Source organism: Balaenoptera borealis (assembly GCF_965194805.1).
Source record: "Balaenoptera borealis genome assembly, chromosome: 19".
In the NCBI taxonomy this organism is placed as follows: Eukaryota; Metazoa; Chordata; class Mammalia; order Artiodactyla; family Balaenopteridae; genus Balaenoptera; species Balaenoptera borealis.
In genome coordinates, this window is record NC_138878.1 from 52,707,280 (window position 1) to 52,730,599 (window position 23,320).

Consider the following 23,320-nt stretch of genomic DNA (forward strand, 5'->3'; position numbering starts at 1 on the left):
GTTGCATGTCTATGTCTTTGTGTCCCTACCTATGTCCTCCATCTCTGTGACACAGTCTCCCCTGCATCCCCTGTGACCTATGTCCTTGGGTCTGTCTCATATCCCAATGTCCTTCGGCCCCCATGACCCATGTCTTAGAGATGTTTTCCATCTCTCTATATCCCCAACATATGTCATTCGTGTCCTGAGTCCCATGCTCAATGTCCTCTGTCCCCCAGGTCCCTGTGTCCCATGTCTGGCCCCAGCACCCGCCACTCACATTGTCGTCCGTGGTGAGGTCGCCCTCGCTGGCCTGGATGGCAAAGGCAATGAGGCAGATGGCAGCGGCCACCCACATGAGGCACTGCAGACCACCCGCCAGCTGCCGCGCGAACTTGACGTACTCGGGGGTGCCCCGCGGCGGCCTCAAGGCATTGGGCCCGTCCCGCAGCAGCAGCTCGGCGGCCAGGCTGGCAGACAGGCCCTGGGGGCGGGAGGAGTGGGGTCTTGGTGGTCACTAAGGATTCTCCTCTCATCAGTGAGAGCTCTCCTTCCCTGCCCACCCCCCCACCCCCGCTTGCCTTGCTCCTCTTCCTTTCTTTCTCCGTCTTTGTTCCCGCCCCTCTCCCCATCCCTTCTTTGTGTCTCTCTCTTCTCTCCCACCTTTCTCTCGGTGTCTTTCTTCCTTCTGTCTCTGTCTCTCTTCTGTCTCTTTTTATCTGCTTCTCTTACCTTCTCTCTCTGTTTGGTCTATTTGGCCCTTTCTAATGCGTTTCTCTCTCTCTCTCTCTCTCTCTCTCTCTCTCTCTCTCTCTCTCTCTCTCTCTCTCTCTCTCTCTCTCTCTCTCTCTCTCCCTCTCTCTCTCCCTCTCTCTCCCTCCCTCCCTCTCTCTCTCTCTCTCTCTCTCTCTCTCTCTCTCTCCACCACCCCGCGCCCCCCACCCCTCCCTCTGCCCCAGCTCACCTTGGTCGCACTGGTCTGGTATTTCTGTTCCAGCTCGGGCACTGACAGCTGGTGGTCGTTCTGCATGGAGGAGGCACAACACTCACTGTCCGTCTCGAGGGCCCCCACCCCTGCCCTTGCCCAGCCCCACCCAGCCCCCCACCCCACCAGGACCCCTGGGGCCCCTGCTCACAATCTCCATCTCCTTCTTCATGTTCTCCAGCTTCTCCTTCCTCTTGCCCCCTCCACTGCCCGCCTTCTTCTTGCTCATCTTGGCTGCCATGTCCCCGCTGGGACCAGGACCCAGCTCTACCTGGTACAGCTCGTAATTCTCCTGGGGGTTGGGAGACGGGGAAGGCATCAGGTCCCTCTGGAACCCCTGCCTCCAACCTCCACCCCCCGACCCCTGACCCTACTCACTGCCTTCCCCATGGTGCCCGGTGCAGCCACCCTCCTTTGCCGGAGACGGAACCTGGGATCTGGACCAGCCCTGATATACCCAGGGAGGGAGGAGGTGGAGCAGGGCGGACCTGATTACAGCTGATCACGGGGCTCCTTGGGGTGACCTCCAGGCCTGGGCAGCTTGGGCATTCCCTACTGGGCTGCTCTACCTGCCCGGACCCCATCGCAACCTGTCACTGAGATCAGCGAACCACTGGGAATAGCCGTACTAACAAGAGGAATAGCAAACATATGGTGCTCATTATGTGCCTGGCACTGCGCTAAGGGCTTTCACATATTAATTTATTTAACCTCACAACTACCCTTTGAGGTGAGTGCCATTCTTACCCACGCCCCTTACAGATGGGGAGACTGAGGCACAGAGGGGTGAAGTCACTTGCCCATGTCCCCAAGCTAGGACGTGAGAGGCAGGACTCAGAACCAGGCAGACTGGCTGCAGAGTGTCCTCTTTTAAGCCAAACAGCAGGCGCCAGACCCCTGGGGGAGGGGTGGGGAGAGGGTACTCACGGCAGCGCTGTAATAGCTGTCGTTCAGGGGACACTTGCTCAGTGCTGGGTCTGCCCTGTGTGCTTTGCTTGAATGCATCCTTAGCTCCTCACTACAGCCCTGCAAAGTTATGTTCTCTTGTTAGCCCCCATTGTACAGATGGGGAAACTGAGGCACAGAGAGGTCGAGGACTTTGCCTAAGGTTGCGATGCCTAAGTATCAGGGACAGGATTCCAGCCCAGGTTTGACCCCGGAGCCTGGCTCTCATATGGTACCGCCAATGAAAACACTCACACTTCACAGCAGCAGGTGCCAAACATGTGCCAGGTACTACGCATATGTGACCTCATGGGTCCTTGCAAGAAACCCCTGTGAAGGCAGCACTGTTATTCCCATTGTGCAGAGGGGGAAACCGAGGCTCAGAGGACCCCAGAGGCATGCCACACTCCGGCTACAGCCATCACAGCCCTCAATCATTCCCCTGTCCCCACCCCAACCTGCCCAGGTGGGGAAACCACAGTGCAAAGTAGGGAAAGGACTTTTGAACTGGGTGCTTAGTGCCAGGTTTGAGGTCTGGGAACCCCCTCGAAACCACTCCAGGCAGGGATCTCCATGGGCAACTGTGAGGGGCTGGCCTGGTGGAATGGCAGGTCCTTGATAGTCTCATGCTTGGGCCTCACAGGGTGGACGTGTCTCCAGGGGCGAGTGTGGGTAGATCTGATAAGATAATTGCTTTGGCGATGTCCTTCTCTTCTGGGGCAGGTCACCTGGGAGCAGCTGGAGCCTCTCCCCACCACCACCCAGCTACAGGAAACCCCAAGAGAGGAGGCAGGGCTGAAGTCACACTCACTGCCCTTACAATGAGTCCACTCGTTCACTGGGGGCTTCTCTCTCTTAGTCACACGTGTAAAACAGCTTGTGTTACTGCTCTGCTTACAACCCTTCAAGGGCTTCCCTTCTCAATCAGAATAAACTCCAAAATCGTTCCTGCAAGCTCTGGCCCCAGCTCACCTGCCCCAGCTGTTTCTACTGCCAAGCCATTGGCACTGGCCTTGCTGTGCTTTGTACAGGCCAAGGTCATTCCTGCCCCAGGACCTTTGCACCTGCAGTTCCTTCTGCCTGGTACCCTCTTCCTTAGATGTCAGCATGGCTTTTTCTCACCTCCAAGTCTCAGCTCATATGTCACCTCTTCAGAGAGTCCTCGGTTATACTACTGCATCCCCATCAGGCTCCATCCCCTCACTCTGTTTACACACACGCTTTATCCCAACCTGACATTGTATCTCATTTGTTTGGTGTCAGTCTTGTCCCATGAGAAGGAAGACCGGGACTTGGTTGTGTTTGCTGCTGTATACACAGCACTCAGAACAGTGCTCTCAGACACACAATAGATGCTCAATAGTCACTGTTGGATTGAAACAGGATTTATCTCTTCGAGTGGTTGGGAACATTCACTAGCAAACTTGCAGCACCGGCCAGGCCCTCAGGAAGTCTCAGTCATTGGGAACTCATCTGGTGCCCCTCGCTGTGTCCAGGGCCTGGGGCAGATATGCAGTCATGCCTTCACAGACTAGGGAAGCCCACAACCTAAGTCACAGATGGAGAGACCGAGGCACCATCACTGGAGGCAGAGGGCTGACCTGTGATACTGTGCAGACCTCTGTCAAAACTCAGGGACTCTCCTTCTCTGGTCCCTGTCTCATTTGTTTTTCTCATTTCTTAGTTTTGTTATGTTAATTTTCAATGCTTTATATTAAATATTTTAGACCTACAAGTTACAGGGATGGTAAAATGAACTCCTGCCTACCCTTCACCTAAATTTAACAACTTGACCAGATCTGTGCTAGATAGATAGAAAGATAGATAGATAGATTTTGGCTGAATCATTTGAGAGTAAGTTAGAGACAGGATGCTTGTTTATCCATAAATACTTAGGCATGTGTCTTCTATGAATAAGGACACTCTTCTACATAACCACAGTCCAATGATCAAATTCAAGAAATTAACATGGATATGACATTATTAACTAACTTAGAGAATTTATTTGAATTTCCCCATTTTTTCCTCTCCTGTCATTTTCTTGGTCCAGGATCCAATCCAGGACCACACTTTGCATTTAGTCGTCCTGGCTCCTTAGTCTCCTCCAATCTGTGACATTTCCCCAGTCTTTCCTTGCCTTTCATGACCTTGACATTTTGGAAGCTATCTCCGTTATTTTGTATAATATCCCCCGGTTTGGGTTTGCCGATGGTTCCTCGTGATTGGCCGAAGCACAGCCGAGATGTGTGTCCTGCATCATGTCAGGGCGGGCTTTATTTTTGAGTCTTCAAGCAGTTTGGAACGGGGTGGACATTTGGGGGATATCAAGAGGCTTAGGTAATGACCACAGGGCTGTTCTACGATCTCTTTATTTTCTATTCAAAACACTGACACAGTCACAGTTGGCACTCAGCTGGACTGGTGATTCAAACAGTGGAAACACAGCCTCTGCCTGAGCCCCCAGACCTTCCACACCCGGCCCAGCCCGACCCTGCTCTAGCCTCAGGGCCTCATCCATTCTGACTGGTCAGTGCCCAGTTAAATATTTTTTTTTCAGCCCCCCTGATTACACAGCCTTCAGATGGTACACAGCTTTCAAGTTCTGTGTCTTTGGAGGATCTTTGCTTGTGCATTTATTCCTTCATTGCGTGTCCAAGCAACCCTAACCCTGTCTCAGGAGTGGACACAGGCGGTTGCCCACAGGCAGGATCTGGATAAAGCGGGAGGTGCGCCAACGTTGGCACTTGAAGCGGCGCCGGGGCGGACTGTGCCATGTGGGGAGGGGACGGGCAACTCCCGGCACCATTCGGGGGCAAAGACTTCTCACAGGAATCTCGCAAGCGTGACACGATCCATTCAGCACGGTGGGCAAGATTTCTCTGAGCCTGGGGCACACGGATCATGGAGAATTTTTTAGAACAATTAATGGTCAGAATTGAAAAAATTTTTCCTGACTGTTACAGGACAGACTGTTAAATGGATGGCGAACATTTGAGTGGGTTTTCAGGGGAATTTGAACAAGAGTCTCCTAGAATCGTGACCACAAACACTCTTAGGGGCTCAGCGTCCTACAAGGCCTGCTGGAATCAGACCCCTGGCTGTCCCTCCTTCTTCCCCTGTGCCACTTCCCCTTCATGTTTTAGGATGTCCGCTTGTCAAAACGATCATTTCAAGGGAATTCCCTGGCGGTCCAGTGGTTAGGACTCCTCGCTCTCATTGCCGAGGGCACGGGTTCGATCCCTTCTCAGGGAACTAAGATCCCATAAGCCGCACAGCGAGGCCAAAAAAAAAAAAAAAAACAATCGTTTCAAGACTTCGGCACGTGCAATTTCCTCTGCCTGAAACACTCGCCCTGCGTCCTCCCCACGTTCAACTACCTCTTGTCTTTCCTGCTCCAGCACAGATGTCCCTTCTTCCAGAAAATCTTCTGGGACAACCCGCCAGGCTGGGTCAGGTACCCACCCTGGGCTCCCACAGACCCCTAGGCTTCCCTTTCCCAGCCCTGACCACTCAGACCCTTAATTCCTCCTTCACAAGCCTGACCAGTCTGGGCTGTCGCTATTTGGTGACATTTCATCTCCCCGCTGGACTCAGAGGATGGGATCCAGGATGCCTCAGTCACCACTCTGTGCCTGCACCACCCAGGCTGGCCTCAGGAAGTGTTTGCTGAGTGAAAGGACTCATTGTGACCTTGACTTTCTGTCTGTGTTTGGTCTCTGATAAGATAGTGGACTCAGCAATGCCCTTCGCCTCCTGGGCAGGTCACCCTTCCCCCACCTGCATCCCCCACTCCAGACCCTGGGAAGATTGATGCTAGGGGCCCAACAGGCAGGGACCTTGCTTCCCCTTCTTCTTCCAGCTGGCAGAGGAGCAGGCAGTGGGTCAAGGAGTGAGGGGCAAGGTCGCCCCAGCCTGGCTAAGCTGGCAGCCAGGTCTCCTGTGTTCTGCTCCTTTCCCACCTTTGTCCAGAAGTGCAAAGGTCAACTGTCCTCAGGAAATTGCCAGGCTTCCTTATCTGGGATCTTAAAATCATATCCCGAATCCAACCATCTCTCCCTTCTCTGCTCCCACTCTGGTTCAACTTCCATCCCTTCCTGTCTGGGCTCTCAGCAGCCTCCTCCCCCATCTCCCTACTCCCATCTCCACCCTCACAATCTGCTCCCCACATGAGGCCAGAGGGAGCCTGTGAACCCCTGAGTCAGACCAGGGCCCTCCTGGTTCAGAGCCCTCCTGGGGCTCCACCTCACTCCAGCTAAAAGACAAGTCCTCACATTGGGACCCGAGGTCCTGGTGAGCTGCCCTGTTGCCTCCCTGACCTCACCTCCTCCCCCTACCCCCCCCACCCACCCCCAGGTCCACACCAGCCACACTGGCCTCCCTGCTGTGCCTCAGACACAGTGAACAGCATCCTGCCTCCTGGCCTTTGTATTTGCTGTTTCCTCTTCCTGGAATGCTCTTCCCCCAGATTCTGCACGGCCCCCTCTCTCCCACCATCGGGTCTTTACACAACTGTTGTCTTCCCAGTGAGACCCCTTGACTAACCTAATTAAAATTGTAACCCGCGGTCTCCCTCCTGCCCTCTCCATCTCCATCACCTTCTCCACTGCCTCCCACCAATAGCATTGATCACCTTCTAACCTATGTAATTTTTCTTATTTGTTGGGTTCTTCTGTATTTTCTGAATCCTCCTGATAGAATGTGAGCTCCATGAGGGCAGGCTCACCTCATGCCTATTTTTGTTTGTTTGGTTGGTTGGTTTTTTTTTGACTAACGTATCCCTAGTGCCTAGAATAGCAAATAGTGGGCACACAACAAACTTTCGTTGAATGAATAAATCTCGGGTCCCTGGGACACTCAACAGTATGCAGCAGCCATCATAGTCACAAATACTGACATGGACACGTGGTCCTGCCTTGGGATGATGTTCTTTGTCCACCAAAGACACATGTCCCCAACATAAAACAGAGGGACAGACACACACAGACACAACGTCCGGAAACCCAGGATAACAGCTGACACTCACTGAGAACTTATCGCACTCAGCCCTGTCTTCAGTGACTATACGTGTGAGCTCGTTTCATCCTCACAATAACCTCATCAGGAAAGTACTGTTTTTATTCCTATTTTACTATGAAGAAACTGAGGGGCAGAGAAGTTAAATGACTTGGCCAGGGTCACACAGCTAGTAAGTGGCAGAGCCAGGATTTGAACCCAGGTAGCCTGGCTGGAGAGTCCTCACAGACTTGCGGATACACAGAATCACACCAGACACCATTTGACAAAAAGGCCTCACATGAAAACCAACCTCCATTCAATGATTTATGGAATGTTTACTGAGCACCTACTACATGCCAAGCTTTTTGTTGAGCACTGAGATTTGCAGTGAACAAAACAGTCATGGTCCTGCCTGCCGTGGTCCTTGTATTCTGGGGTGGGGGGACATTGGGGGGCAAGGAGGGGAGGGCAGGGCCAGGACACAGCTCTGGGAAGCACACCATTAAAGAAGATGAAAGCACAGTCTGAGAGCTGTGAGAACCAGGAAAGGGGCGGGGGTAGGTGCTCAGGAGACAAAGGATAAGGGAGCCTCATGAAGGAGGGTGGGTTCAGCAACGTCTTGCGTTTTTGAGAGCCCCCAGGACCCAAAACAGAACCTGGCACACAGCAGGTGGTTCACTATTTGCTGAATGAAGGCATGGCTGGAGGAGTCAAAGGCAAAACTCGCAGATGTTTGATAGAAACCGTGAGAACTCAAGGCTGCATTTTATGATTAGGGCAGGCCGACTCCCCACTCCCCATGCCTGACAGGGAAGTTGAGAAAATAGAGTTAGAAAAAGTATTCTTGGATAGAGAAGTATGCAAAGTTCAGAATGGGGTTCAGAAGCCAAAATGAGGGATACAGGTCTCTTGATCTAACTGTCTAATCTGGGAGCCAAAATTCCGGAAGTGGGTGGTGAGGAGATGCAACATCTTTGATAAGACTTCCTCCAACTTCTAGTCAATCAGAAGAGGAGAATCAACAAGTGGGACTGGGGACTTCCCTGGCGGTCCAGTGGTAAAGAATCCACCTTCCAATGCAGGGGATGCGGGTTCAATCCCTGGTCAGGGAACTAAGATCCCAGATGCCTCGGGGCAACGAAACCCGCGCGCCACAACTACTGAGCTCCAGCACCTCAACTGGAGAGCCTGCTTGTCTCAAACTACAGAGCCCGCGCGCCCTGGAACCTCACCACAACTACAGAGAAAAAACTCAGATGCCACAACTAGCGCACGAAGATCCCACGTGCCGCAACTAAGACCCTACGCAGCTATAAATAAATAAATAATAAATAAATCTTTAAAAAAAAAAAAAAAAGGAGGGACTGGACCAGCCTAATCAGGAAAGTAAGCCAGTCCATACCAACTGTCAGGCAATCGGTAAAAAAAGAACAGAGGGGTGGGCAGGGCCAGCATAATCAGGACAGCGGATCTGTCCAGGACACACCCCCTGTGCATGTCAGCCAATCATGAAAGGAGGACAAAATGATGATAGGGCTGGACGAGCAGCTGGCTGATAGGAATTCCTAGGCTATGCATGCCTTCTTGTCTTTCCAGCCAATCAGCAATGGGAGCGGAGGCACAGCTTTGTTGTTGTTTTTTTCTTTCAGGACTTTGAAAATGTCATTCTAATGTCTCCTGGTTTCAATTATTTCTGATTAGAAGATAATCCTTAGTTGATAACGCTATATTGTATAACTGAAATTTGGTAAGAGGGTCAAATATAAATGTCCTCTCACACACACACACACACACACGAAGGTAAATAAATATGTGAGGTGATGGATGGGGGAATCCTTTCACAATGTATATGTATATCAAATCATCACGTTGTACACTTTATAAATACCTTACACTTTTATTTGTCAATTATACCTCAATAAAACCAGAAAAATAAAGGAGATAGTTTTAGGGGTTTTTTTTGTTCCCTTGAAGTTCAGGGTGTCTTTTCTCTGTGGCCGCTGTGATGGTTAGTTAATTTTATGTATCAACTTGGCTAGGCTATGGTGCCCAGTTGTTTGATGTTACTGTGACAGTAGTTCATATCTGTGGTTAACATTTACAATCAGTTGATGTTAAGTAAAACAGATTACCATTCATAATGTGGGTGGGGCTCTTCCAATCTGTTAAAGCCTTAAGAGGGACAACTGAGGTTTCCTGGAATTCTGCCTCAAGACTGTAACGTAGAAGTCCTGCCTGAGTTTCCACGCTGCTGACCTGCCCTATGCATTTCGGAGTAAAGATGACAACGTCAACTCTTATTTGAATTTCCAGGCTGCCAGTCTGCCCTACAAATTTCAGATTTGCCAGCCCGCACAATCACATAAGCCAATTTCTTAAAATAAATCTCATTCTCTCCCTCACCCTCCCTCTCTCTCTATCTCTCTATCTTTCTATCTCATCTCTATTCTGTTCTCTGGAGAATCCTGATGGATACAGCTGCTTTAAAGATTTTCTCTCCGGACCTTTCTGAGCTTCTGGAATCTCTGGATTAACATTTTTCCATGATTTAGAGAAAATATTCAGCCATTATCTTTTCACATATTGAATCTGTTCTGTACCAGAGCTCCGCTACATATAGGACTCCAATTACAACTGTGATAGGCAACTAGATAGTGTCTGGTAGCACTCAGACAGTGTGATCCTTTTCCTTCCTTTTCCTCTCTGTGCTTCAGTTTGGATAATTTCTATTAAATTGGTTTGAATATACTGATCTTTTCTACTGCATCCAGGATGTTGTTAAGCCAGCAAAAGAATTCTTAATTTCCGATACTGTATTTTTCAGCTGTGCATTTGGCTGTGCACTCCAGCCTTCAACCTGCCACACCAGCCCACTTGACTTTAAAAAGCTTTTCTCATTTCTCTTTCCCCAGAACAATCCCTCTGTCACAGGCACAACCCTTTAACCACCTGTGCCAACATTTGGCAAAAATCCCCAGAAAGGAGAAAAACTGTCTGATTTCTGTTTACTTAAGATGGATCCTTCGTTCACTGGAAGTTAGCTTCTTGAGATTTTACCCTTTACATTCCATAGTTCTTTGATGACTTTAAAATATGAATTTTTAGTTTATTCCTTTATTCATAATTGTTATGGAGGAAAACGTTCTGCCATGACCTTCTACATCCTCCAGGCATGGAATTTGGACCTTTTAAGAGAGTAGTCAGATCTTGTGCTTTCCTGCTTAATATCTCCAATGGCGTCCCTTCACACTTCAGATCCAAACTCCACACCATGAACATGGCTACCATGACCTCATGGCTCTGGGTGATATGTTCCCTGCTCACCATTCCACACTGACTTCTTAACATATTCCCATGGCTATCCTCCAGGCTTGCTGGCTTTTCCCCTTTTCCTACTCTTTCTTACCTCGGGACGATTACACTTGGTATTCTGTCTGCTTGATTCTCTCTTCTCCTGGTAATTCTATAGCCTTCTCCTTCTCATGCTTCAGGCAGGCTGCAGCTCAAATGTCACCCCTTAAGAGAGGCTTTTCCTAGATACGTGCACCCCTATGTTCATAGCAGCACTATTTACAACAGCCAAGACATGGAAACAACCTAAATGTCCATCGACAGATGAATGGATAAAAAAGATGTGGTATATATATATACAATGGAATACTACTCAGCCATAAAAAATAATGAAATAATGCCATTGCAGCTACATGGATGGACCTAGAGATTATCATACTAAGTGAAGTAAATCAGAAAGAGAAAGACAAATACCATATGATATCACTTATATGTAGAATCGAAAATATGGCACAAATGAACTTATCTATGAAACAGAAACAGACTCACAGACATAGAGAATAGACTTGTAATTGGCAAGGGGTTGGGGAGTTATGGAGTGGGAGTTTAGGAATAGCAGATGCGAACTATTATATGGATAAACGACAAGGTCCTACTGTATAGCACAGGGAAATATATTCAATATCCTGTGATAAACCATAATGGAAAAGAATATGAAAAAGTATATATACATATACGTATATATATGTATATATCTGTATAACTGAATCACTTTGCTGTACACCAGAAACGAACACAACATTGTGAATCAACTATACTTCAATAAACTTTCACAACCCCCCCCCAAAAGAGAGGTTTTCCTGAACGCATTATCATACGTGTCTCCCTCCCATCCTCCAGCCGCCTTTATATTATTTATGATGGTCCAAAGTAACCTTGTTAAGTTGCGTCTTCTTATTTATGTTCTAACTTCCCTCAAAATAACATATATTTTCTGAAGTCATGGCCTAATCTGTCCTGTTCAGCACTGAGTCCTGTGGCCCTAGCCCAATGCCTAGCACACAGGAAGTGTGCAATAACCTGTTGAACGAATGAATGGATGAAGCCTCCAGGATACTAATAGGAGCTGTTAGTACATGGGGTCGTGTAAAGGCATATACCAACCACACTAATACATTTACACAATCACGCAGAAGGCATCCCACGGACTGCTCCCAGACGAGGTGGCAGAGGGAAGGCTTCCTCCATGGGGCAGGGACAGGGTACTACTGTCCAAATCCAAGTCCAAAAGTTCCCAGGGGGGCAAGAAGGCCTGGTACTGTGAGGGGCACAGGGCATGCCAAAAAGGTCTCCCGGCTCATGGTTCTGCTGGGTGTTCTGAGTTGTCTTGTGGCATAAAGATGAACAGCAGCACTAACTGGCCTAGAATGATGGCCACGTTGCTGAAGCCCAAGGCCAACTTAGAATTTTTCTTTGCTCTGACTTTGTTTTCCAAACTGTTTGCTTTCCATGTCTGTGGAGGTGAAGACAGGCTGATGTTTTTCTAAAAAGGGGCAAAATAAAGGAAGGGTCCCCTGGAGAGAACCTGGAGCCCACGATCAGGGTCAGGGGAGGAAGGATGAGGTGGAGAGGAGGAGGAAGCAATGGAGTGAGATGGTGCAGGGGGCCTGGGCAGGACCAGGTAGGAAGGGGCACACGGGGATCTGAGGGAAGAAGCAGGGTCAGCAGGATGGTGAACAGGGTCGGGACAAATGCCAGGGTAGCAGGGAGGGTGGGATGGAGAAGGGGCTGGGGCTAGTACTAGAGAGGAGGGGGAGCTGGGCAGGGGCCAGGGGGCAGGCTTGGGGTGCTCTGCAGAGGCAGAACTATGGCTCATTCCCACCCACCAAGTAGGAGAACCCTGGCAGGTTTTTTCCCCAGTGGGAAGAAGTAGAAAACTGAAAAAATGGACAGCAGTGTGTAGTCCTTCACAGGAATGTTGAAGGCTGTCTTGTAGATGGGCTGCATCACAGTGACCTTGAACTCTGTGGCCCGGACGTCAGCCACAGCAGCCATGGACTCCAGCAGAGGGGGTGGGGTGTACAGAGGGACCAAGAAAGGTCAGCAGATGCTGAGTAACGGGGACTCACAGAACCAACCCCACCAACAGGAGGGTGCTGGAAATACTTGCCCCACAATGACCCTGGCCACCACTATGGGAAAATGGGCCCTGTGACACCACAATGGCTCCCTATAATACTCCCACTGGCCCTATAACACCCTCCAAGTAACTTAGAAACCCTGCATGTTTCTTCTGTCCCCCTAAACCAATTCCTGCTCTCCAGTAACGTGCTGCATCCTGGTTTGCCGGTGCTGTCCAGTTAGTTAAGCCTGGTCCTACCAAATTATTGAGCGCTCCCCTTTTAGTCTAAAAAGTGCTCAGTTTGGAGGTTAAATTAAATGGTCACTTTAGCCCAGTGATGCTAAACCTTGAGCATACAACTGAGTCACCTGGAGGACTTATTGAAACAGAAAGCTGAGCCCCATCCCCAGGGTTGCTGATTCCTTAGCTCTGGGGCGGGGGTTCAAGAATGTGCATTTCTAACAAGTTCCCAGGTGAGGCTGCTACTGCAGGCTAGGGACCAGGCTTTGAGAACCACTGCTTTAGATGATTACTTACTCTCTGCACCCCTCTAACCCTCTCGTCACTTCTGTAATCCTTTGTCTGTGCCTGTTGCAGCAAAAGCAGAAATGAGACTTTTCTGATAAACAAGGAAAATAAGCAACAATGAACAGGCTGGGGAAACAGCATAAACAGGCCTGAAAGAGTTAAGCAATCTTGCTTGGTTATTCTTTAGCTGTTACTACTAACACACACTTGTAGCTAGACTTGTCCTTCACAAAGCTAAACAAAGCTAATTACTCTCTGATTCCATAGGAATTGTACCCTGCACCCAGCATTTACTCTCGCTGATTTCTCTTGTAGCAAATCACCCCTCGTAGCTGTTTACATTTCAGAAAGGAGGTCACAGGCCGGTAACCCAGGGTTGAACGGACCCAATTACCAGGCTGCCTGATGCCAGCAGTGACTGTTTTAAAATATTGCAAGAAGGGCTTCCCTGGTGGCGCAGTGGTTGAGAGTCTGCCTGCCAATGCAGAGGACACGGGTTCGAGCCCTGGTCTGGGAAGATCCCACATGCCATGGAGCAACTGGGCCCGTGCGCCACAACTACTGAGCCTGCGCGTCTGGAGCCTGTGCTCCGCAACAAGAGAGGCCACGATAGTGAGAGGCCCGCGCACCGCGATGAGGAGTGGCCCCTGCTTGCCGCAACTAGAGAAAGCCCTAGCACAGAAACAAAGACCCAACACAGCCATAAATAATAAAATAAATAAATAAATAAATAAATAACATTCCCTTAAAAAAAAAAAATCCTTACTATCAGGCTTGAGTTGTATCAGGATGAACTCATTCTTTAAAAAAAAAAAAAAATATTGCAAGAAGAAGAAGAATGCAAGACCTTCACCACTTTGATCCTTATCACTTACCCTGGACTGCGAGTTCCACCTATAAGACCCTCCGTAATTCCCCAGGATGGGGCGGGGCAGTTCTTGAGGTGCTAGCCTACTGTGTCTTCCCTTTGCCTGGCAAAGAAAATAAAAAGCCTCTCTACCTCTTATCTTCCAAATCTCTGTCTCCGTATTTTTATTCGGCATCAGTGCATAGGGAGCCAAGATTTGGCAACATACCTCATATTCCCCATCCTGTAACTCTGTCCTGGTCCTGCTTCACTCCTCTCCCTGATCCTGTAACACTCTTCCTGTCCGTCATAACACCTCCCATAACCCATCCATCCTCCCATAACCTCCCTGTTCCCCATAACCCCCTTCCTGCTCCCCATAGCCCCCTCCTATAACTTCTCTGTCCTACACTCCCCTGCCTCTATACACTTTCAATTTTTTCATATAAATCCCTTCCTGTCTCCCCCAGAACCCCTTCTTGAGACTCCATAACCTCCCCCTGGTCCTTTCCTAACCCTCTCCCTGTCCCACAAGAACCTCCTTATCCCATGTAACCCTCTCCTGGACCCCTAAAATCTTCTCTTTGTCTCCCATAACCTTTTCCCATTCTTTTCTAACCTCCAGCCTCCTTCCCACATCTTTCCCCTCCTTCTTCCAACTTTCCCCAAAGTTTTTGGGGAAAAATCCCTTCCTTTTCCCCAAAAACTTTCCTGCGACCCTACAATTCCCTCCTGGACACTCAGACACCCATCATCCCCCTGTCTATCCCATATTAGCTCTGGCTGTCCTCTCCTGACTCCCTCCCTGCTCCCTTAAGCTCCCCACTATTTCCCGATCATCACCCACAGTCAATGCCACAGCTGTCCGCTCATCCTAGTCCTGGGGCTGCCCTGGCGAGTTGAGTCACAGCGGCGCGGCCTCTGTTGGTTACCACTTTATTGTGATTGGCTTCCCTGATACGGAGGATGCTGGGAGGGCGGTGTCTCAAGCATTTAGACCCAGATTCTGGTTGGTTCAATGTACTAAGGAAGCATTACTTAGGCACGCCCCCCCACCCCTGTTCTCTGCCTGTCCTCTTGATTGATTCAATGAACAAAGATGTGGGGTTTCAACTATTTGCCTTTTTTAAAAACTTAATTTAGTTACTTATTTTTAGCTGTGTTGGGTCTTCGCCTCTGTGCGAGGGCTTTCTCTAGTTGCGGCGAGCGGGGGCCACTCCTCATCGCGGTGCGCGGGTCTCTCACCATCGCAGCCTCTCTTGTTACGGAGCACAGGCTCCAAACGCGCAGGCTCAGCAGTCGTGGCTCACGGGCCCAGTTGCTCTGCGGCATGTGGGATCCTCCCAGACCAGGGCTCGAACCCGTGTCCCCTGCATTGGCAGGCAGGTTCTCAACCACTGCGCCACCAAGGAAGCCCGCAGATAGATTCTTAACCACTGCGCCACCAGGAAAGTCCTCAACTATTTGCTTTTGTTGTTGTTGCCAGTTTGAACTCCTGATTGACTCAGTGAATGAAGTGGGTGGGCCTCAAGTACTGGCTAGTACATTCTGGGCTGATTCTTTGATAGGCAAAGGGCAGGATGTAATTTTTTTTAACATGGAAGTATTGGAAGCCTACAGTGCACCAGGCAGTGCTCTGCTCTTGAAGGCCAAGTGGCAACCAAGAGAGACAAAGCCGCAGTCCTCCCGGAGTTTGCAGTCCATGGGGGAGATGGGGAGATGTACAGGGAAAACCTGAATAAATAAACTAAATGATTTCAGAGAGGACAAAAGGCTATGGGGAATAACTAGGACATAAGGGATAGGGACCCAGGAGGGTGACACAAGGTGATACGGGGAGTGAGGAGGTCAAGGAAGACCTGTCTGGGAAGAGGACATCCAAGCCTGGATGAGGGGCTAGCCATGAGAAGATCAAGGTGAAAGAGTTCCAGGCAGGGGGGATGGCAAGTGCAAAGGTCCTGAGGTGGGAAAGAGAGTTGTGTGATCCAGAAACAGAAACAAAGGCAGTGCGGCTAGAGTGTGGAGGCAAGAGGAGAGGAGCAGACCAAGGCAGAGCCTGAACACCTGGGTGAGGGATTTGGGTTTGATCCCAAGAGCCATGGGAACATGGAGGGTTTAAGCCAAGGAAGGAGAGAATCTGATTTAGGTTGTGGGGTTTCTCCGGCTGCCCTGAGCAGAATGGAGAGTGGAAGCCAGAAGGTTTCTGTTTTGCCTGAGGACAGAGCTTGGCAGTTTCATTCTTAGAGAGAATGGGGCAGTGCCCTGACCCCTGGGTCCCTTGGACATGGTGGGATTTGGATATGGAAAGGGAGAGCATCTGGCAGAGAGAAGGCGACAGGAAACCTCAGCCAGGAATAAGCCACTTGGGACCTGAGTGTGTCTGTATCTGTCTGTGCATGTGTGTGTCGATCTCCTAAGATGATGGACTCAGCGATGCCCTTCACATCTTAGGCAGTCACCCTCGTCAGTCCCTGCAAGCATGGAAGCTGGAAGGTGTAGGGGTCGTGTAGGCAGAAATCATACTGCCCTACGGTGCCCCTCATCTCATACCAGAGAAATCGCCAACACAGGCCAATAAGAATGAGAACCCCCTTCCATGGCTGAGAGTTCCTTGGCTGGTGTATTTCTTGTCTGGTGGATCCCACGGCTGGTGGTCATGTGTCTCTTGGCCAGTGGGCTACATCCCAGGGAGACCATCGCTCCCTCTAACCACTAAGGGTTTACTGTGCAACACTGCCCAGAGCCATTGCTTGGTGGAGTGTCAGCAAGCAAGAGTGAACTTCAAGGGCTGTGCCGCCTCATGCTCCCCCCAGGGGCTCACCCAACTTCTGAAGTTCCCTTAGATTACACAATCTAGAGTCTGCTTTGTCCACAAAACCAGATATAAGGGCAGGACTAGGAGAAAAGCTGAAAACAGAGCTAGGTACTTGTGCCTGGAGCCTGCCTACTGTAAAAGATTAGTAAAAAGAAATCTTAATCAAGTAGAGCTAGAAGACCAGAAGGGGGCGCTCTTGTGCCCTGCATCAATAGCAGAGCCCAACAGGAAGAAGAAAGATGCCTCTTCTTTCCTGACAAGGATTCAGTCAATGAAAAGCCCTCAGCTCTTTGTTTACTATAGCTTTCCCAACTTCCTTTTCCCCACTTAAAAGTGTCCCGCTTCCCTTGCATTTCGGGGACTTGCACATGGCTCGCCATGGTCACAGACCCCAACTGCAATTCTCTGCTGATCCCAAATAAACCCATCTTTGCTGGAGAATTATCTGGCAATCTATTTGTTTCAGGTCAGTGCTACTCTGTGCTTCTTGTTCTGTAAAAGAATTGGTTTTCTTCTCGCAACCAATGAATACAGATGGATTCCTATATTCTTACTAAAATTTGTTGACAACAGTCTTTTTAATTTTGGTTTTAATTTGAATTTCCCTAATGACGAAGGATGTTAATCACCCTGCACATGCTATGGCCGCGTCGAAATTATATTTTGTGAAATGCATGTTCATGTTTTTGTTCATTAAAAATGTTGAACTGCTTGCTTTTTTCTTTTTGCAAATATTTTCTTTCAATTTGTGATGACTTTTCACATTCTTAGTGGTGTCTTCACAAGAAGAAGTGTTAAATTTTAATAAAATCCAATTATTTTAAATATTATGCTTAGGTTTTTTTGAGTCTTGTTTAGTAAATCCTTGTCTACCTATCCAAAGGTTATAAAAAATACTCTCCTGTGTTTTCTCATAGGAGTTTTATAGTTTTAGCTTTCATATCTAGGTCTGTGATCCATCCTGAATTAATTTCATAGCTAGCATCCTGGACAGCACAGTTGTAGGTTGACATTATGCAAAAAATGATGTGGTATGAAGTAAGGAAGGATTCAAGATTCATTTTTTCACTATATTGATACACAGTTTCATTAGCATTAATTGACAAGACTTTCCTGACCCCATTGTATTAAACTGGCAACTTTGTCTTAAACCAAGTGACTGTGTATATGTTAGTCTATGTCTGCACTCTTTGTTTTGCTTCACTGGTCTCTTTGTCTATATTTATACCAATATCACACCGTCATACTGTAGGTCTTACAGTAAGCATTGAAAGTTATATAGTGTAAACCCCCAACCATGTTCTTCTTCAAGATTGTTGTAGCTCTTCTAGAGGCTTTGATTTTCCCCATACGTTTTATTTTATTTTATTTTTTATTTTTTATAAATGTATTTATTTTATTTATTTATTTTTGGCTGCTTTGGTTCTTTGTTGCTGTGCGTGGCTTTCTCTATTTGCGGTGAGCAGGGGTTACTCTTCAGTGCGGTGTGTGGGCTTCTCATCGCGGTGGCTTCTCTTATTGTGGAGCACGGGCTCTAGGCACGTGGGCTTCAGTAGTTGTGGCACGCGGGCTCAGTAGTTGTGGCGCATGGGCTTAGTTACTCCACGGCATGTGGAATCTTCCCGGGCCAGGGCTCAAACCCGTGTCCCCTGAATTGGCAGGCGGATTCTTAACCACTGCGCCACCAGGGAAGCGCTATTTTATCTTATTTTTTATTTTTATTGGAGTATAGTTGATTTACAATGTTGTGTTAGTTTCAGGTGTACAGTAAAGTGAGTTAGTTATACATATACATAGATCCACTCTTTTTTAGACTCTTTTCCCATATAGGCCATTACAGAATATTGAGTAGAGTTCCCTGTGCTATACAGTAGGTCCTTATTAGTTATCTGTTTTATATATAGTAGTGTGTGTATGTCAATCCCAATCTCCCAATTTATCCCTACCCCCCCCAAATGCTTTAGAATCAAATTGTCATGTTCTATAAACATGCTTATCATGTTTATTGCTTCTCCTTCCAGTGAGGCAAACTTTCTAATCCAACCCCAGCTACTCATTTTGGCGAGAATTCAGAAAAATCTTATGGGGAAAACTGGCAGGCAGGAAAACCCAATTGCACACATTCAGCTCCTTTAGTTTCTAATCTCTCATGTCTCCCTAAATAGCCATTAAAGCTCCACTGGTTTTTCTTTACCAAATGGAGTCCCTCAGCTCGTGGTAAGCCCAGTCTTCCACGTCCCCTTGTCCAGACTCAACAAGTGCCCCAGGGAGTGACCACCAATGTCCACTTAAGCAGGAAGGGCTCCTTATTCTCTGGAATTTAATTCTTTTAGACTTATTTGCATCCAAAGCCCTTTGCCACCTTTAAAAATATATAAATTTCTTAGTTTCTCCCTTTTTTCCCCTAGCTGTTATGGAGGGGGACTGTGATATTGCAATTTATAAAAATAAATACATGGGCTTCCCTGGTGGCGCAGTGGTTGAGAATCTGCCTGCCAATGCAGGGGACACGGGTTCGAGCCCTGGTCTGGGAAGATCCCACATGCCGTGGAGCAACTGGGCCCGTGAGCCACAATTACTGAGCCTGCGCGTCTGGAGCCTGTGCTCCACAACAAGAGAGGCCGCGATAATGAGAGGCCCGCGCACCGCGATGAAGAGTGGCCCCCGCTTGCCGCAACTAGAGAAAGCCCTCGCACAGAAACGAAGACCCAACACAGCCAAAAATTAAAATAAATAAATAAATACATACATACATACATACAGCAGCGCCCGCCGGCGGCCAGAGTCGCGGCTGGCCGGGGCCGGGGCCGGGGCCGGGGCCGGGGCCGGGGACGGGGGCGGAGGGTAGAAATAGCGGCGGGCGGGCCGCGCCAGGGCCTGAGCCGCGCGCGCGCGGAGCCGAGCGAGCCACGCCGAGGACGCCGAGCGAGGCGGCCGAACCCGAGCACCCATTCTGCTGCCGCTGGCCTGGGGCTCGCTCTTCTTCCCGGGGCTCTTCGGGCTCTGCACCTGGGGGCTGCGGCGCGCGCGGCCCGCCTGGACCCACAACGACTGCGTGATGATCGGCACCAGGCTGGTTTCTTCAGTGCAGGCTGGGTTGGCCACCGGGTCTGGGATCATCATCATCCGTTCCTGGAGCCACGTGATCACCGACAGACACTGGCTTGCCTGAGAATATGTCTGGTTTTTTATTCCATACATGATCTATGACTCCTACGCCATGTACCTCTGTGAATGGTACCGAACTGGGGACCAGAGCAGCAGACATTCCCTCGCCATTTTTCGAAACTTCCTCAGTAGAAACCGCCTCATGATCACGCACCATGCAGTTATTCTGTTTGTCCTTGTGCCGGTCGCACAGAGGCTTAGGGGAGAGCTTGGGGACTTCTTTGCTGGCTGCATCTTCACGGCAGAACTGAGTCCTCCATTTGTGTCGCTGGGCAGAGTTCCGATTCAGCCAAAGCAGCAGCACACCCTGCTGTACAAGGTGAATGGAATCCTCACGCTGACCACCTTCTTCTTATGTCGGATCCGCCTTTTTCCCTTCATGTACTGGTCCTACGGCCAGCAGCAGGGACTGAGCCTGTTCCAAGTGCCCTTCCACATTCCTTTCTACTGCAGTGTGGCCAACGCCTTCCTCATCGCTCCCCAGATCTACGAGTTCTCTCTGCTGTGCAAGAAGGCATCCCAGCTCTTTGATGCTCCCCCAGCCAAAAAGGATGGTTAATTGCTCCCATGAGTCAGGCAGTGAGGGCGCCTCCTCATACTCGCTGCCTTGCCCACTCAGTGCTCCCGTGGACCAAACTGCAGATTGTGCCCTGCGTGGCCTCAGCCTTTTGGGTATTGACAAGCAGAGGGATTTGAGTTTTTTTCTAAAGAGTATTCCTATCACCTCCCGCATCTAACCTGCCCCTTTTGCAAGAGCACTTTTTTCTTCTTTTTTTTTTGATTTTGAATTGCTTTTTTTTTTTAACATCTTTATTGGAGTATAATTGCTTTACAATGGTGTGTTAGTTTCTGCTTTATAACAAAGTAAATCAGTTATACATATACATATGTTCCCATATCTCTTCCCTCTTGCATCTCCCTCCCTCCCACCCTCCCTATCCCACCCCTCTAGGTGGTCACAAAGCACCGAGCTGATCTCCCTGTGCTATGCGGTTGCTTCCCACTAGCTATCTATTTTACGTTTGGTAGTGTATATATGTCCATGACACTCTCTCACTTTGTCACAGCTTACCCTTCCCCCTCCCCATATCCTCAAGTCCACTCTCTAGTAGGTCTGTGTCTTTATTCCCGTCTTGCCACTAGGTTCTTCGTGCCTTTTTTTTTTTCCTTAGATTCCATATATGTGTGTTAGCATACTGTATTTGTTTTTCTCTTTCTGACTTACTTCACTCTGTATGACAGACTCTAACTCCATCCACCTCATTACAAATACCTCTCAAAACTTTTCCTTTGAATTAATAGCCCTGTGTGTGGCGCTGGAGAGGACCCAAAGCAAGTGAGTGAGGTGTCTGCGCTCATTCCCTTGGAGAGTTAGACTGAATGGCCGAAGGATGTCTCTGCTGCTGGTTCCTTGGCTTGAAGATTCTGTGGTGAGTGTTTCCCTTGGCTTTTCCAGGCCATCAGAAAAAGGTGGAAAACATGTAAGATGATGAGGAGAACACTCATGATTCCAGACATATTCAGCAGAGTGACCCATATGGAAAAGTTCTCATCAGTGACCCACTTGTTCTTGTTAGCTCTCCTGGTCTGTGGAGATGGAAGGGAGATGTGCCTTCATGATGTTTGCTCTGGGAGACCATTGGAGATGGGACCAAAGCCATGGCTGAGAGATACAACCTTCCAGCGACAGCCCAAACATCATAGGATGGAAGAGATGCAGAGGGTGGGGGCTTTTGGTACAGCATGACACAGGAGATTGGCAGGGGCTCCAAGAATGACCAGCCTTGATGGAGAAAACCAGGAGATAGGACCTCCAGGGGAAGAATCAGACCTGAACAGTGGTTTTCAAAGTGTGGTCCTCTGACCAGCAGTGTCAACATCACCTGGAAATCTCTTTAAAAAGCAAATTCTTACCCACCCCCAGACTTCCTGAGTATGAAACTCTGGTGGTGCCTGAAATCTGTGTTTTAATAAGCCCTCCAGGTAATTCTGATGCAAACTAAAGTTTGAGAAGCACCAAACTAGAGGAATGAATGAGAAAGGGTACAAGTGCCAAGGACCCTATAAGAGCTTCACTTTGACCTCTGGACTTTGTCTTTAAGAGGTTCCTTGGGTTCTGGAAGTACAGAGCCTCCTCAGCTGGGTTCTGCATGGGGTTTTACGTCCATGAACAGTGGGAAAGGATAATATAATAGTTTCACCTAACCCAAAGAAAGACATTGAGTTTTCAAATCAAACTGAAAGTACTTATGAGGAATCACTTATAGACATGCACACATAAATCTAGATATATTGTCATCCAAATCCTCAATTCCAAGGACAAGAATAGAATTTTACAAGCTTGTAGACTGAACAAACAAGATTTTATTCCAAGTACTATGGGAACCTGTCAGAGGTTATAAGCTGGGGAAGGATATGATGTGATATACATTTCTGAGGTTCTTTGGCTGCCCTGAGCAGAATGGAGAGTGAGATGCAGCAGGTTCCTGCTCTTCTTATGGGGACAGAGTCTGGAGACCTTGTGCCTGGAAAGAGAAAGAAGCAAAGCCCAGACTGTGTGGGCTCTGGGCATGTCAGAGACAGTTCTGAAACAGAGGAAGAAGGCCCCAGGAATGTCAGGTGAGAACAAGCCATGTTTGACTACGAAATTGTGTGTGTGTGTGTGTGATAGGTTGATGGGTTCCCTGTGCCTCCTGGGAAGTCATTGACCCTTGTTGCCTGGTAGGGTGGGCACTGGAGGTGGGGGCTGAGTAGGGCAGTGTCAGGAATCAGAGTGACCTCATGCCTCCTTGCCTTCACATTTCCAAACAATGTCATGTGCCATCAAAACTGAGCCCACAAAAAAAAAAAAAAAAAAAAAAAACTGAGCCCACATGCAGTCTTGCAAACGTACAGTCAAAGCCAAATACAGTCATGAACTCACCTACGTGAAAAGCACATGTATTTCTCTATTACACACACATACTCCACAAACCAACAGGTCCTTCTTAGAATTTCTTGGTTCTAAAGGTTTCAAGATTTCCTCCACAATAAAATCCCCATTGAAAGGAGCTTAGAGGGAATAAAAGCAGTTAAATCCACTATTTTGTGGTGACCCCCTTTGGGTGAGCAGTGAATACTATTGGCTCAACAATCTATTGGCTGGTGGGAATCTTGCCTGGATGGTCTCTTCATTGAAGAGTCCTATGCCTGGTGGGTCCATTGCCTGAGGTGTTCCTTGTCTATAAAGTTTCTTGTTTGGAGGGTCTCTGTCTGATGTTCCCCTCGGCTTTGCCAGATCAGCAGAAAAAGATGAAACAAATATATATGATGATGAGGCACACTCTCCAGATTCCATATATTCTCAGCCAACTGGCTCAGATAGAAAAACGTTCAGTTCTAGCCCAGTTATTCTTCCTGTTAATTTTTGGTCAGTGGTGATGAGAGGGTGATGTGATTTTATGAGGTCAAATGAGGGGTGGTAGGAAGCGGTTGGGATCCTTGAAGCCCACAGTAGGGACAACAACCCCACCCCCAAATCCCTAAGATTAGGACAGAAGACAATGCAGTGAGTGGGGACTTCAGGAAAGGGATTTGTGGTGTGGATTTGGGGTGTACTGGTGGGGGCAAGGTCTCAGGCAACGACCAATCTTGAGAGAGATGCAG

At 48.6% G+C, this 23,320-nt stretch overlaps 1 protein-coding gene and 1 pseudogene across 6 annotated transcripts in view; one reads left to right on the plus strand and one right to left on the minus strand.

The window, feature by feature from the left end:
• Positions 1–23,320, minus strand: part of ATP4A (ATPase H+/K+ transporting subunit alpha) — a gene marked incomplete at its 5' end in the record, with an annotated part of 100,561 nt that overhangs the window by 12,222 nt on the left and 65,019 nt on the right. For 3 of the 5 annotated variants that reach the window (XM_082369593.1, XM_082369592.1, XM_082369594.1), the window contains 3 exons: positions 260–463; positions 944–1,003; positions 1,116–1,256. In XM_082369593.1, the coding sequence (XP_082225719.1) occupies positions 260–463; positions 944–1,003; positions 1,116–1,256 (405 nt within the window). Of the gene's footprint in view, positions 1–259; positions 464–943; positions 1,004–1,115; positions 1,284–1,342; positions 1,370–23,320 lie in introns of those variants that run through there. The other 2 variants (XM_082369595.1, XM_082369591.1) reach the window with 2 other exon arrangements.
• LOC309617389 (TLC domain-containing protein 3A pseudogene) overlaps positions 19,399–23,320 on the plus strand; it is an 8,493-nt pseudogene continuing 4,571 nt past the window's right edge. Inside the window, exon 1 of the transcript XR_014249821.1 lies at positions 19,399–22,294. The product of XR_014249821.1 is annotated as a TLC domain-containing protein 3A pseudogene (transcript). The remainder of the gene's footprint in view (positions 22,295–23,320) is intronic.